The 15,404-nt window shown below is 42.2% G+C and overlaps 2 protein-coding genes across 2 annotated transcripts; both read right to left on the minus strand.

The window, feature by feature from the left end:
• Positions 1–523: 523 nt before the first annotated feature.
• On the minus strand, positions 524–12,576 carry LOC123310254. Its single transcript, XM_044893723.1, has 3 exons — positions 12,383–12,576; positions 12,053–12,316; positions 524–3,176 (listed from the first exon to the last, which is right to left on the minus strand). The coding sequence occupies exons 1-3, from the start codon at positions 12,574–12,576 to the stop codon at positions 524–526; spliced, it is 3,111 nt and encodes a 1,036-aa protein (XP_044749658.1).
• LOC123310255 lies at positions 12,488–14,864 on the minus strand. The gene is made up of 3 exons (XM_044893724.1): positions 14,199–14,864; positions 12,999–13,961; positions 12,488–12,875 (listed from the first exon to the last, which is right to left on the minus strand). Exons 1-3 carry the CDS (start codon positions 14,862–14,864, stop codon positions 12,771–12,773), a joined length of 1,734 nt encoding a protein of 577 aa, XP_044749659.1. The 3' UTR covers positions 12,488–12,770.
• Positions 14,865–15,404: the final 540 nt, after the last annotated feature.

A 15,404-nucleotide genomic window follows, 5' to 3' on the forward strand; every position in this document is an offset into this window, starting at 1 on the left:
AGGCCTACGATTCTGTTCCCCACTCGTGGTTGGTCGAAGCACTTAAAATATACAAAATTGATGACCAGGTTATAAAGCTGCTTGAGTTCCTTATGACGTCCTGGCGAACGAAGATCTATATGAGAGGCAGCAAAACGGAGGAAATAAAGATAAAAAGAGGAATATTCCAGGGTGACAGTCTTAGTCCACTCTGGTTTTTGAATTTCACCGCTATACGGTAAGTTAGTTTCCGTAATCTCGGAGGAGGAGTCTCAGCGTCAAGGTAAGCTTGCAGTATCCCAATTTTTTTCCTGATCTCATTGATTTTTCTTTCCATGGTGGGAGCACCATATATATATATATATATATATATATATATATATATATATATATATATATATATATATATATATATATATATATATATATATATATATATATATATATATATATATTTTTTTTTTTTTTTTTTTCCGCCTTCACACTTTCGTGGTGGTTAACCGTACAACTCGGGTGTCAGAACACCAAGAGTTGTCCAGTATAGCTAATGTGGATAAAGAACACTGCGGACTATGTTGACAGTTCCCAGCAGTACCGCCTTCTGCATCCATATAAGGGTGTTAGGTGGAAGTTTCATTTCTTTGAGGTGTTCCGTAGTCTTCTTATGTACCAGACCGTTGCAACTGATGATGAGCGGAACTATATCGACACGTTTTAACTTCCCTATGTCCCTAATTTGTCTTGCTAATGGCTCATATTTTCTGATTTTTCCTTGATATGCCTTAGCCAAATTCTGATCCATCGGTATCGAGAAGTCGATGAGCACGGCAGTTTTTTCCGTCTTGTACCATACAATCATGTCAGGTCTATTATGCTCCACCCCTTGGTCTGTAAGCACTGCGAAATCCCAGTACACCTTTGTGTGCTCGTTCTCCAGCAGTGTTTGGGGTGTATAAGCGTGATAAGGTGTAAAATTCTGTAGGAGCCGCTCTCCAAGACATAACATCTGGTGGACCACCTTACCCATGTTATTATGCCTGGACATATATTTTGTATCCGCAATTGCCGAGCATCCTGAGGAGAGATGCTGCACTGTCTCCTCAACGCAGTCGCACAGCCTACACTTGGTGTTATTTAGTTGCTGTTTCAAGATGAATTTGCTATAATTCCTTGTTGGTACCACCTGGTCCTGGATCGCAAACAGAGTTCCTTCCGTTTGTGGATAAAGATACCCCTTCATTAAGTACATGTTAGTGCTCTCGAGGTCAACCTCATTCTGATGTAGGCTGGAATAGAAATTCCCATGTAGTGCTTTCGTTTGCCACCTTCTTCGAAGATTCTCCAGATAGTCCACTTCTTCCTCCATTTCTGAAGTTCCCTGGTGAGATGATGAGGCAGCACTCGTTTGATCCACTACCCATTTGTGGACAGGCAAGTGATTGTTCTTCTCGAAGAAATTGGAGACACTCTCGTTCTCCTTCCTGCATGTCTCCTCTATGCTGCCCAGACCTCGTCCACCCTCTTTGCGTGGCAAATGAACTCTTTCTATTGCCGAGTTTGGGTGTAATATTCCATACTTGGTGAGGGTAGCACGCATGCGTTGGTCAATCCGCTGTAGGTCTGTCCGCGACCAATTGATTACTCCAGCGGTGTATGTGAATGATGGAAGGGCCCAAATGTTTATGGCCTCTATTTTATTTTTGGATGACAATTGTGTTTTGAGTATTTTGTGCATCCTCCTGAACAGTTCTTTCTCGACAATTTCCTTATTTTCTTGATGTTTTATCTCATAGGTTTGCACTATACCCAGGTACCTGTATCCATCTTCCGTTCCTATTTCAGTTATCTCCCTTCCATCCACCAGTCTGATATTCTCCTCCTCTGTCATCCTTCCCCTGCTGACATTGACCGTTGCACACTTCCCCAGTCCCAGCGACATCCCGACGTCCTCACTAAACCTTCTGACCAGCTCCAGCAGTCCTTCCAGTTGTTTGCGCCCTCTAGCAAACAGTTTCAAGTCATCCATGTAGAATAAATGTGTGATGGTAACCTGCGTGCTGATGGTATATCCATATGCAGACCTGTTCAGCATGGCACTGAGGATGTTCATGGCCAAACAAAACCAGAGTGGACTAAGACTGTCACCCTGGAATATTCCTCTTTTTATCTTTATTTCCTCTGTTTTGCTGCCTCTCATATAGATCTTCGTTCGCCAGGACGTCATAAGGAACTCAAGCAGCTTTATAACCTGATCATCAATTTTGTATATTTTAAGTGCTTCGACCAACCACGAGTGGGGAACAGAATCGTAGGCCTTTTCATAATCTATCCAAGCTATTGATATATTTTTTTTTCGTTTTTTTGCCTGTTTAGTCAGTTCTTTATCTATCACTAAGAGCTCTTTGCTTCCTCGTCCCTTTCGCTTACATCCGTTCTGTTCCCATGCCATTATGTTGTTCTTCTTCAGGTACTGGTTGATTTTACAAGATATTGTGGAGGTTAGAATTTTGTATATAGATGGCAGGCATGTGATCGGTCTGTAATTATTGGGTTGCGATAGATCTCCTTTTTTGGGGACCATGTATGTAATTCCCTGAGTAAAATACTCAGGGACGCTACTAGGGTTCCTGAGTGCACACTGGAGGAGCCGAGCCAGCGCCGCGTGTGTTGATGTGAGATGTTTCCACCAATAATTGTGTATCCCGTCGATGCCAGGGGACGACCAGTTCCTCAACCTTTTAACCGTAGCTTTTATATCCTCCACGGTGACGACGACATTTTCCATCGCCGTCACACTCTGCAGTCTTAATTTTTCGGGTGTAATCCATGGAGCTGTATTATTGTGTTGAGCGTCTTGTGACCAAATACTCGACCAGTATTCTACCATCTTTTCTTGTGCGGGGGTGGTAGATTTTTCGTCTTTTTCGTCTTCTAGTTGTCTGAAAAATTTCCTCTGATTCTGTAGAAAAAGGTTATTCTGACGGTATCTTTGAGCTCTTTTGTTGTATCTCCTCAGTCTGCTGCCTAGTGCAGCTATCTTCTGCTTCAGAGTTTCCGAGTAGATTTTTATTTTTTGATTATATTGCGGGTCGTTTCTCTTCAGGCCGATCTTATTAGCATAATTTTGAACTCTCCTTACTACTTTTCTGCTGGGTTTGTCCTCGGTGGAATAATTGTGAAGAATCCCTATTTCTTTCCTGAGTGCCGTTATTTTTTTTTGAAGTCTTTCCTCCCAGGGGGGTTTTTCTCGTATATATATATATATATATATATATATATATATGGTGCTTCCACCATGGAAAGAAAAATCAATGAGATCAGGAAAAAAATTGGGATACTGCAAGCATACCTTGACGCTGATATATATATATATATATATATATATATAACATATATATATATATATACATATATATATAATATATATATAACCCCGTTACGCTAACCTCTGCTAAAACTGTATCTCATACACATGCTATAATTATTGTTTGCTGTTCAAGATTGTAATGCTCTATATCAAGAGAATATATATATATATATATATATATATATATATATATATATATATATATATATATATATATATATATATATATATATATATATATATATATTCTCTTGATATAGAGCATTACAATCTTGAACAGCAAACAATAATTATAGCATGTGTATGAGATACAGTTTTAGCAGAGGTTAGCGTAACGGGGTGCCATACAAATTGGTGTATGATACAAGAGCTTAGGGAAAAACCTCAGTAAAAAAACCCTTTCTCCCCGTGAGTGTAGTGGATTGTAATTGTTCACGAAATAAGCTGAAATATTCCATATTGAAGGGCATCTCGCACTGCAAAAATTGATTCTTTCTCCAACAAAAAGGAAAATCCAGAAAGTCTTCTCCAAGATACCAGAAACTTTTATCTGAAATAAAGAGAAAACAAAAGCAGAAAAACGTAAAATAATAAAATTAGATTCAATATGTCAGATTGACCTAAAATTGACAACCCAATTCAAAAAAGATTCGGAAACTGCATGTATAGCTCTAAAACCATCCTGAAATTTATAAATTGGACAATGATTAACTAGATGATTTATGGTTTCTTCTGGTTCCCCGCATTCACAACTAGGGCTTTCAACTGAATTCCACCTGAAAAGCATGCTATTGCAACGTCCGTGACCTGTTCTTATACGATTCAGAATACACCATATTTTCCTGGGTAGATCAAAACCAGGAACTCTATTCGAAGGATCAGTTACTAATTCTTTTTTGAAAATAGTGCACTTATTCCATTCAGACTGCCAAAGGTCTTTGTCCCTTATATTCGAATTAAGAAAAGAGTTGGACCATAAAGGTTCACGCGACTTCAGTCTCGGAATGGTATTTTCGGGAATATAGGATAGAATTGGGAACGAGTCTGGATAGGATTGGAATTTTTTCCAGGAATTCATAACCGCAGTCTGTCTACGAATATGAGGCGGTAAAATGTTTGAAAGAACTGGTAACCATTGAATAGGTGAAGATCTAATAGTTCCAGTTATGGTTCTCATGGAAAGATTCAGTTGTGCATCAATTTTCTGCACATGAGCACTATTAATCCAAACGGGGCAACAATATTCAGCAACCGAAAAAACCAAAGCTAGGGCTGCCGTTCGAAGAGTGGCTGCATCAGCACCCCATGAAGTGCCAGCTAGTTTATGAAGAATATTATTCCTGGTTTTTAACTTTAGACGCAAACTTTCCAAATGGGCTGGGAATCCAGCTTAACTCCTAGATATTTCGGATTGAAGTTATGTTCCAAAAAAGAATTACCGAAAACTACACTCAATTTTCTATATTTTTGATGATTATTCAAATGGAAACACGAAACCTCGATTTTATTTGGGTAAGGACGCAAACGTCACTCGAAAAAGTAATTCCTCAAAATTTCTAAATCCGTAGATAAATTATTTTCTATACATCTAAAATCAGAATGACGGAAAGCGAGGGCAATATCATCAGCGTAAATAAATTTCTCAGAAGAAGTCGTAGGGATATTACACAGATATAAATTGAAAAGAAGAGGTGCTAAAACTGATCCTTGTGGAAGACCGTAAACTGAATAAATGGACCTTACGGATATTAGGAAGAAATCCCTCAAGATAATCTCGTGGAACATAAACGGGATCAACACTCGGATAGCCGAGATAGAACAAATAATATCAGAAAGACAACCTGATATTATAGCCCTACAGGAAACAAGAATAAACCGGAACAGAAGACTGAATTTCATGAATTATGAAACATATAGATGTCACAGAATTACAAACACCGGAGGAGGAGTAGCAATATTGGTGAGAACAGATCTGAAACACTACTTTAAAAGTAGATCCGACGAAACACAAGGAAAAACAGAAAAAGTGACGATTGTTGCCGAATTAAATCGGCAAAGAGTCGAAATAACCTCGGCGTATAAGCCACCACAAAACAATCTATTGGAAGAAGAGATAAACAACATGTTGGAAGGATCAAACCCAAAAATCTCCATCGGAGATTTCAACTGTAAATCCCCATTATGGAACATCATAACAGAGAATAGAAATGGCAAAAAACTCAAGGATTTCGCCGAAGAACAAAATGCCATAGTTATTGGACCAGAGCTACCGACATATCTTGCTTTTGGAAGAGGAATACCAGATGTAATAGATATCGCGATATTGAAAAATATAACTCAAGAATTCTCGATTGAAACTTTGGAAGATGGAACCTCAAACCACAATCCCGTGGAATTGACAATTGGAGAAGAACCAAGAGGAAAACTGCTGGAAATAAGAGAATATACCAATCGGAAATAACAGAAATTCCAACAATAAGCACTCCAGACGATCTGGAATGTGCGGTTGATAAACTGGAAGAGATTATATTGAAAGCTTACGAAAAAAGCACAAGAAGAGTGAAGAGCACCAAGTCATCCGCATGGCGATACGCCTAAAGAAGTAAAAGATCTTATACAAGAAAATCGAAGACTCAGAAGAATATATAGGATGAACAAAAATGATCTAAATAGAAGGAACCTCAACCGACATAGCCAAGCTCTGAAAAATGCCCTGAAAGATCTAAGAACAAGCAGATGGAACAAAAGGGTTCAAGAACTGAATACAATCGATCATTCCGCATGGAGAATGCAAAAAAGCCTACGAGGAGAAAAGACTAAAATTCCACCCCTACACGGAGAAAGGGGAATGGCTTATACCAATACTGATAAGGCATATGCATTGGCGGACTCGATCGAACAAGAATCGAGAATAAATTACAGGATAGACGACGATAATGAAGATTTGGAAGAACTGGTTGAAGAAAATGATGAAGAAATGGATGAATTACCAGCGACTGCTGAAATAGACAAACCAACATCGCCAAATGAAATCAGGGAAATAATTAGAAGTTTGAAGAAGAGGAAAGCTCCCGGAAGCGATAAACTAACGAATGGTATGTTAAAGAAATTTCCTAGAGAAGGTATAGCCGCTCTAACAAATATCGCGAATGGAATTATGAGCACAGAACACTACCCAGAAAAATGGAAAACAGCAGAAGTCATAGAATTCAATAAACCATTCAAAGAGAAGAATTTTCCACAAAACTACAGACCGATAAGTCTATTGTCGGCGTTAGGAAAAGTAGTAGAAAGAATTATCGCCACGAGGCTAAATGAGGAAACCGAAAAGCTGGAACTAATACCACCAGAACAGTTCGGATTCAGAAGAGAGCATTCAACAGAACAACAATTATTAAGGCTCACAGAGTACATAAGAGAGGGATTCCAAAATAAACAAGCTACAGGTCTTATTTCACTAGACGTCGCCAGAGCATTCGACAGAGTATGGCATGAAGGATTAATATATAAGATGAGATGTGCTGGATATTCGATCAAAATATGCAAGTTGATCAGGAATTATCTCAAAAATAGAAGATTTTACGTAAAAGTGGGAGAAGACTGCTCCTCAACAAGAGATATAGAGGCTGGAGTACCCCAAGGATCAGTACTTGGGCCACTTCTGTACAACATTACATCCACGATATTCCGAAAAATCCAAGAACCATGCTAACGTTATATGCTGACGACACAGGCATAGCAACTCGACACCGCAACCCAGAAGTGATAGAACGAGTTCTACAAGAGACGATTGACGAAACAAATGACTGGTGCATAAAGTGGAAAATCAAGCTCAATGGACAAAAGAGCCAAGCAATATTACTACAGAAGAGAAGACTGCGACCCACAACAAAACTGGATGTTGACGGCGAAGAAATCGACTGGAAAAATGAAGCCAAATATTTAGGAATAACGCTAGACAAAGGACTTACCTGGAAAGGTCATATCAAACAAGCAATCGACAAAACGAAAGCAGCGATGAATAGACTCTATCCTCTGATAGGAAGAAGAAGCCACATATCGAAAAAGACAGAATTGAAGGTTATCAAAGCCTTTGCTAGGCCTCAACTGACTTATGGATCAGTTGCCTGGGGTTTCGCGGCAAAGAGCCATATCAAAAGAATTCAGGCCACTGAAAACAAGCTGCTACGATGTGCAATAGATGCACCTTGGTTTATAAGGACCTGAAATGGGAAACCATAACGGAATTCATGAACAGAAAAGCAGAGAAATTATTCGAAACAGCGAAAAACCATCCGAATCAAGAACTCAGGAGACTAGTGGACTACGACCCAGAGGAAGACAAAAGGAGAATGCGAATTTACCGAAGGAGACCAAGAGATCAATTAAAAAGAAATGAAAATAACAACAGAAACTTATTGAAAATTTCAATAAAGTGTTAATCCAATAGAGGATAAACACATAAATCCCAGCACGATAGTGTGCGAGAAGAAAACCGACCAAGAGATGAACGGTTTATTTCATTTCATTTCATTGCTGTATCCCGTTGCCGGGAATGAATCTACAAAAAGACGAAAAAAGGGAAAAACAAAAAGAAAAGAAAAAGAAAGGAAAAAAAAAGGAAAAAAAAGGTGCGAACAGACTTATAATTTTTCAGGGCTAATTGCGACTGTGTACTCTCCTGTGACTGTAGAGACCCAATCGTGACCTACATATCCTACCACACTCCGGGCATGGATAGTCACCAACCAGATCTGGCCGCCGCTGTATCCTTCTCGAGTCTCCATTATAACTGTGTACCAAAGACCTCCACTGTGACCTGTCTAACGCTAGTTGTTCCCAGTTATGATTGGCATTAACTGATTTTATGGATTGATGTAGTGTATCCTTAAACCGCTTGTACTGGCCTCCTGGTTTCCGGGTTCCCTCAGTGAATTCGCCATATAGAGCTATTTTGGGCAGTCTTGTGTCTTGCATCCTCAGAATGTGGCCGCTCCATCTGAGTCGGGCCCTCGTTACTTGAGTCTCAATTGTTGTACAACTCGCGCGTTGCAAGACTTCTGCATTCGAAACTTTGTGGAACCATCTGATGTGCATTATCTGTCTTAGATGACGTTGTTGCGTTTGTTCGAGCTGTTTAATATGTCGCCTGTAGGGCGTCCAGCTTTCGCTTCCGTAGAGGAGCGTTGGGAGGACCACTGCTTTGTAAACAGCTGTCTTGGTCTTCAGATTGAGGTCGTGATTTTGAAACACTCTCTCCTTTAGCTTCCAGAATGCCCGTGATGCCGAATTGATACGGTTGTGTATTTCCGTGTGAAAGTTAACCCTAGTATTTATGAAGCTTCCCAAGTATTTGAACTGCTCGACCTGTTCCAGAGTTTCATTCTCCAGACTGAAAGCTGTTTGAAGGCTTTCTGGCGGACTTACCAGGATTTTGGTTTTGTCGATATTGAGTCTAAGGCCTAAAGCTTCGTATATATGTTTCTAGGTGTCCAACATTATCTGTAGATCCTCCGAGCTGCTAGCGATAAGTGAACAGTCGTCTGCATATTGAAGTTCAGTGATAAACTTTGTACTGGTTTTTGCTCTGAGGCGCTTCAGGTTAAAAAGGCCTCCATCAAATCTGAATCTTATTCCAACACCTCTTACGGGCATACTCATGTCAGCAATTATCGACACAGCTATGGCGAAACTAACTATTACACTACTATTTATTTCCACTCTTGTTTATTTCCACTAGACGCTTGCACTGTAACTGTACTTGTACTTGTACTTGCCTACCTGCTCCTCCGCTGGGCTTATATAGGCGCCGGAAACATTCAGGTACCTTCGCGGTTATTCTGGAAGCTCTCGACCGCTCTGGTTCTCGAAAGGTCCGACCGCAAGAGCCGGACTGGTTACACTGTCCCCTCCTTAAGCCTGTTCTGTCCCAGAACAGATTTAGTGAATTCCTCCGAGGACCGTGGCGAAACTTGCACTCATCACCATTCCTACAGTAGCCATTCTGATGGAAGTAGCACTCCACAGTTTTTCCAGGCTCCCTGGCCTGCTTTGGGTTGAAACTGCACACCAGGATCCGTATACCAGTCCCCTGAAATACCATCTCCAGCATGCTTCGCAAAACTCGCCAATGTAGCTGGTCCAATCCACAACCGAGCTTGGGAACAGCTAATTTCCTAACCCCAAAGCGTTGAAGGTCTTCTTTCAAGCTATGCAGTGCCGTCGATAGATTCTGATAGGTTGGCTTCTGATAAGAATGTTGCTTTGTGACTACGTAATAAATGAACCGACCTTCAGCCTTCAATTTCAAAACTTTTCCGATTCTTGGCTGCTGTCGCAATAGTTGTTCCTGACGTCCAAATTTATTTCTGAATACTCTTGCTATTCCTTTGCTCATACGAAGGTCCTCCGCTACGCAATGAGCGACAGAGTATTCCTCAGACACGGTAAAGAGATCTTGATGTACTTCCTCTGTAACGCCGAACCGTGCAACGCGTGTCTCACCATAACAATCCATAAACTTCTGGTAATCGCTGCTACCTTGCATCGGGGCTTCCACAAGACGTACTTCTTCTTTGTCCTGCACGTACGGGGCTAATCGGTTGAAATGGACAACCTTTGGTTTTCCTCTGGGGATCTTCCTTATCCGGTAAACTACATCGTTTATCCTCTTGATTATTTCATACGGTCCCTCCCACTGTCTCTGCAGCTTTGGTGAAAAACCTTTCCTCCTTTGTGGATTATGTAGCCACACCAGATCTCCAGTGGTGAATCCACCTTCAATAGCCTTGATGTCGTAGCGCATTTTCATTCGGTCACTTGCTTGCTGCATTTGATTGCGTACCTTGTCATGAATGTAATCCAGCTTGTTCCTTAATTTACTAACGTAGTCCTCCCCAGCTACGTCTTCTCCAGGGTTACATCCAAACTCTAAGTCGCAAGGCAGTCTTATTTCTCGGCCGAACATTATACTGGTTGGAGTTTCCTTGGTAGATTCTTGAACCGAAGATCTATATGCCATGGTGAATAGATGTAAATATTCATCCCAATCCCGCTGGTGATCAGAAACTACTTTGGCTAGATGTTTTCCCATGGTCCGATTCATTCGTTCGACCATGCCGTCTGATTGTGGGTGAAGTGGTGTAGTCCTTGTTTTGTGAATTCCCAATTTGCTGCATACTTCTTGGAATAACTTCGATTCAAAAGTCGCAAGGCAGCCTTATTTCTCCGCCGAACATTATACTGGATGGAGTTTCCTTGGTAGATTTGTGATGGGCTTTTTCTCTCACCCTGGACGCTCCTTAACTTTGCTCGGGCGCCAGTGAGGCAATCAGTGGAACCCCACGTCTCTCACAGAATCTCCAAAAATTAGAGAGCCCGGGTAGACTTGAATGATCAGTGAAGAAGGGTAGCAGTGAAAACTAGGGTGGTAGCGTCTTCTTGGTCTCTGCTTTCTGACGGTTTTTAATCGCTCAAAAAGAGTACCTACCTCTTCTGACGAAAATCTAGTTCTAACTGATTTAGGGAACTGTCTCTCACTGGCAAAAATAACTGGCAACAAAATAAACGTTCAGTTCTTTATTCCTACTGGATTAAATTATATACAGAAATGTACGAGTAATAATGAATGTCGATGTCAACCGGCGGCCTGGTCGGTGTGAGGGCGGCTGATGAAATACGGTCTCTCCAGGAAAAATACGGTTGAAATAGACGGTGAATACGGTTAAATTTTGTACGGTCACTCCAGAGGAGTACGGTAGAAAATAGACGGTAGTTACGGTCTGTTGAGATCCTGGCAAGTCACTCCTTCTGTCGGCGGAAATCGGTACAGTGGCTGGTCTCAGTCGAATGGCAGTGCACCCTGTCTCTCTCTCCTTGTCTCTCTCTCTCTCTGAAAATAGCCCTCAGGTATGCACTACGTAAGAAATAATAATACTACGAGTGACTTGCCTTAAACTTTTGTCTTCCTGACGTAATAATCAAAATTTCCAATTCAACCTTCGGCACTTTTCTCCACAGCACGATCTCAATTAATTTTCCCCTGACCTTCAGCGCCCTGCGCCGAAGAAGTACCTCCCCTCTCCTTGGGAAACTTGCAGCACTATTGTTCGGTCAATCAGCCGGCTCGGAAAGAAACAGAAACAACTGAAGAGAAGGAAAAAACTGAACAAGTTGAAAGACCGCTCTCGACTCAGAAAATGTACGGTTGAACGGAAATAATTATAAAATATAGGAATTCTGAAAACAAAGGACATATACGGTCTCCGCTACAAATATGGGACTGGTCGGTGAAAAACAATGACATAATATCAATCGGTAAAGACCCCCTATGATAACATAACGGTTTTCTTCGAAAATATTTCGGTTGATGGGTCTTATTATACAAGTATAGGTGAAGAAATTTCGTTTTCGTGGCGGGGCAAAATCTGCCTCGTCACATCCCCCTCCTTGGTCGGCAAAAAATAAAACGAAGTTTTATTTTTCTTTCAACCCCCCTTGGGTATCGCTGCGGTATTTCTAAATGTCGGTCTCAGCCTGTGAAAGCTGCGGGGTTATTGACCTCGGCGTCATTTCATGACCTGATGAATTCGAACGGTAATTTAAAAACTGTCGGTTGGCGCATCCGCCATTTCGGTAAGAAGACTTTTAGCCTTCTCGGATTTTCAAATTGGAAAATTATTCGGTCAGGTTCTTAACGGCATATACCTTTCCATCCCAGGGGATTTCAGGTCCTTTGTGTGGACGTGGCTGACAACCTTACCACTGCCATCCTTGATGTCATACACCACAAGAGAGACTACGTCTACAACGGTATACGGTCCGGAGTATTTCGAAGCCAACTTGGCGGCAACTCCCTTCACTGCAGAAGACAAGGGATGCTCTCTTCGGTACACTTGGTCTCCAATCCTATGACGCCAGTCCCTACGACGTAGGTTATGGTGACTTTGCTGGACGAAGGCTCGTGTTAATCTAGTTCGGACAAATTTAAAAGTTTCGGTAAATCGGTTACGGTTATTTAAATGGTAAGCAACTTGCGGTTCGGTATTCGGTTCGTTGTGATTTTCTCCCTCCTTGTTAGCAATCTCGGTAGAAAATTTGGCGTTCGATGAACGCATTTCCCTATCAAAGTTCAAGAATGCTCTGGGATCTCCGATTGACTCCTGATTTGGGGAATTCACTCCATCTTCCTTGGAAGCCTGGTACACACCTCTTTGGACAGCTGTTCTCATGGGCCTAAATTCCTTCCATTTGGAGAATCTGTCATTTTCACAAGGTTCTTCCACCACATAGGAGTGATTTCTTGCCGGTTTCTGCTGTGGAACCTTGTATCGGTGACACTTGCTACATTTTCGGACATATTGGGCAATTTCTCGGAACATTCCTGGCCAATAGTAGCTGCGGGCTATGCGAAATTTCGTTTCTTCTATTCCCAAGTGTCCAGCGGTCGGTCGGTCGTGGTTTTCGAGAAGGACTTCTCTTCGGTCATCTTTCGGAACACATAACTTCCAGGGATTTTCCAATTCTGGCTCTGTAAAATCATCGGAATCGCAAAAATGGCGGTATAATTTTCCTGACACAATCCTGTAGTCGGGAAATGCTATAGGATTCGATTTTACCCCTGTCAATTTCCTCCGTACCATGAGCAACTTACATTGTCCTCGGTCAGGCATATGGTTCCTTCGGTCGGTAACGGTAACGGATTCTGATTCTGCTTTTCCTGAGTCATGGGCTTGTCCTTTAGAGACCTGCCATTCAGAAAGCATTCGGCGGTTCGGAGGTTGATGGAGAAGTCGTGTGCTCTCAGTACATCCATTCCCAGTACTACACTGATCGGTAAATCTGAAACTAACAACCACGTAGCCTCAATATTTTCGGATCCAACCTGAACTTGTGCTGTGTACATTTCCTTAATCGGGATAGAACTTCCGTTAGCGACGGTGGTGGTAACGTCCCTAACATAATTCGGTTTTATTCCAGCGGCCTTGCAGTGAGCAGCCACTTCACTGCTGATGAAGGACCTGGTTGATCCGGTGTCCAAGAGTGACTGGAACTCCTTGTCTCCTATAACAACAGTAATTATAGGACGGTTATCAGAAAAATTTTTCTTCGGAATAACCGGGGTCCTCGGTAACGAACACTGACAATCTCTGGACATTATACCCTTCTTGCCACATCGAGAGCAGAAAAGTATCGGTTTCGATGTACACTGTACTCGTAGATGGCCCTTACCACCACATCTCCAGCACTGGGTTTTGGTTGGCGGTCGGACGGTATTTTTCGGTTCATCTTGTCTCTGACGTGCTGTAGAGTTTTGGACAAGTTTCGGTTCATCGGACGGTTCGGACAGTGTGCTGAGGTGCATTCCGATCGGTTGGACCTTCGGTGAGGGATTTCGGAAGGTAAGATGCGGTTCGTTGATGAGACCTTTTTGTATCGGTGGCGAAGTATAGTTAGCGGTTTGCCATTTGACCAATTCGAAAACTTTTCCCTTCCGGAGCAGTTCATCTATCGTGGAAGTCGTTTGGAAGGCTAGGGCGGTTTGTATTTCTGGCAGTAAACGTCGTCTGATGATATTCACCTGCTCTTCCTCGGTCGGTCGCTTTACGGTCAGTTTCTGAAACAGATTTTGCATTCGAGTTACATACAACAATAGTCGTTCATCGGTTCCTTGAGTGCGTTTCTTGATCTCCTCTAGTAGAATCTCCTCGTAATCAGGAGGAAGAAAGGCCTCTCGGAGTTGGTCTTTGAAATCTGTCCAGTCGCTGAATGTGCCTCTTCGGGGAATGTACCAGTCTCTTGCATCCTTACGTAACAACTCGTAGATGGACTCGAATAACTGTTCGAGGCTCACCTTTCTAGCCTCGGCAAGATACTCAGCCTCTTCCAGGAACGAGGTCACACTGGTCGACCCATCAAATGTCAGGCTCCATTTCCAAACAGGAACAGTAGGAACGGAATAATTGGTAGTTTTCGGCGGTTTCGTCGACGGATCTTCGGTCGTCAGTTCGATTTCCTTGGCCGTTGAGACTTCGCTACCTACTTCTCTCACTCCAGCGGTTACGGTATGAGATGACGCAAATGAAACTCTCCTTGTTGATTCGGCAAAATCCCTCGCTAATCGCCTTGACTCAGGGGATGTTATCAACGGTCTATGGTCATCATCGGTTTGGTCTGTTGGTAGCGGTTGGTCGACGGTAAATGGAAGGACATCGGTTGGTGGTCGGTTGTACGTAGGTCGATTCTGCAAAATAGTGCGTTCAATTTGTTCGGTTATTACCCTACAAACTTCTTGGCGGTCTTGCTGCAGCCTGTTATCCTGAGTGGTCGGTCGGGATATGTCACCTTCTTCTCCCAAGTTCAACAAGTCTGCCTCTCCAACGGTTGTTGAACACGGAATCAAACCTGGACCAAGTCTAGATGCGCAGTCCGGTAATTCCCGGTCAATCAGCGACGGTGTGCCGGCTGACAGGTTCCCTGGAATACCACCTAACCAGTGAGTATTCTCCAGCAATCTCATAGCAACCTTCAGGGAGTGCTCCAGCTCGGTTTTCTTGTGAAGCAGACTGACAGCTTCCGGAGATAGACTTCTCAGTCGGCCTTGAACGTGCAATAGCCGGCTCCTTATGCGCTGTAACTCATTGTCTCTATTATTAAAATCGAACTCACATATCTCTCCCATCAAGTCGAACAACTTGGCACCACAAACACCAATTTCCTGTGCCTGGTCAATGTCATCTCTTTGACTTAACGGAATTTCGGAATGGATAGCCCTTCTCAGTTGAGTTCTCTTCTCCTGAACGGTATGTCCTACAGTACAGCCTCGTGCCTCTAACTCCCACGTAAGTTCGTCGCTTTTCAGTCGGTTGACATCCATTTTTACGGCACCAAAAACTCGGAAGAAATATTCACAATATGTACTATATGGATATATACAAGAAATAAAGAACGGTTACCAATTTGCCAGTGTAGAGTATTTTGGTTCGAAAAGAAGAAAAAAAAATTCAGAAACGATACGGACGGTTACGGTAACAGGAACTACTCACAGAACAGCAGAAGT

This window comes from Coccinella septempunctata, chromosome 3, assembly GCF_907165205.1.
Source record: "Coccinella septempunctata chromosome 3, icCocSept1.1, whole genome shotgun sequence".
Lineage (NCBI taxonomy): Eukaryota > Metazoa > Arthropoda > Insecta > Coleoptera > Coccinellidae > Coccinella > Coccinella septempunctata.

What these genes read in the sequence shown, in the direction of transcription:
- LOC123310255 (XM_044893724.1), bottom strand. Translation starts at nt 14,864, where the DNA reads ATGAGATTGCTGGAGAATACTCACTGGTTAGGTGGTATTCCAGGGAAC. An exon ending in ATCTTGCCGAGGCTAGAAAG is followed by an intron (nt 13,962 to 14,198) that starts GTGAGCCTCGAA and finishes AATCTGTTTCAG; the next exon opens with AAACTGACCGTAAAGCGACC. An exon ending in TATGCCTGACCGAGGACAAT is followed by an intron (nt 12,876 to 12,998) that starts GTAAGTTGCTCA and finishes ATGATTTTACAG; the next exon opens with AGCCAGAATTGGAAAATCCC.
- LOC123310254 (XM_044893723.1), bottom strand. Translation starts at nt 12,576, where the DNA reads ATGAGAACAGCTGTCCAAAGAGGTGTGTACCAGGCTTCCAAGGAAGAT. An exon ending in AACGAACCGAATACCGAACC is followed by an intron (nt 12,317 to 12,382) that starts GCAAGTTGCTTA and finishes TGTCCGAACTAG; the next exon opens with ATTAACACGAGCCTTCGTCC. An exon ending in AAATCCCCTGGGATGGAAAG is followed by an intron (nt 3,177 to 12,052) that starts GTATATGCCGTT and finishes AACGGCACTCAG; the next exon opens with GAAAGAAATAGGGATTCTTC.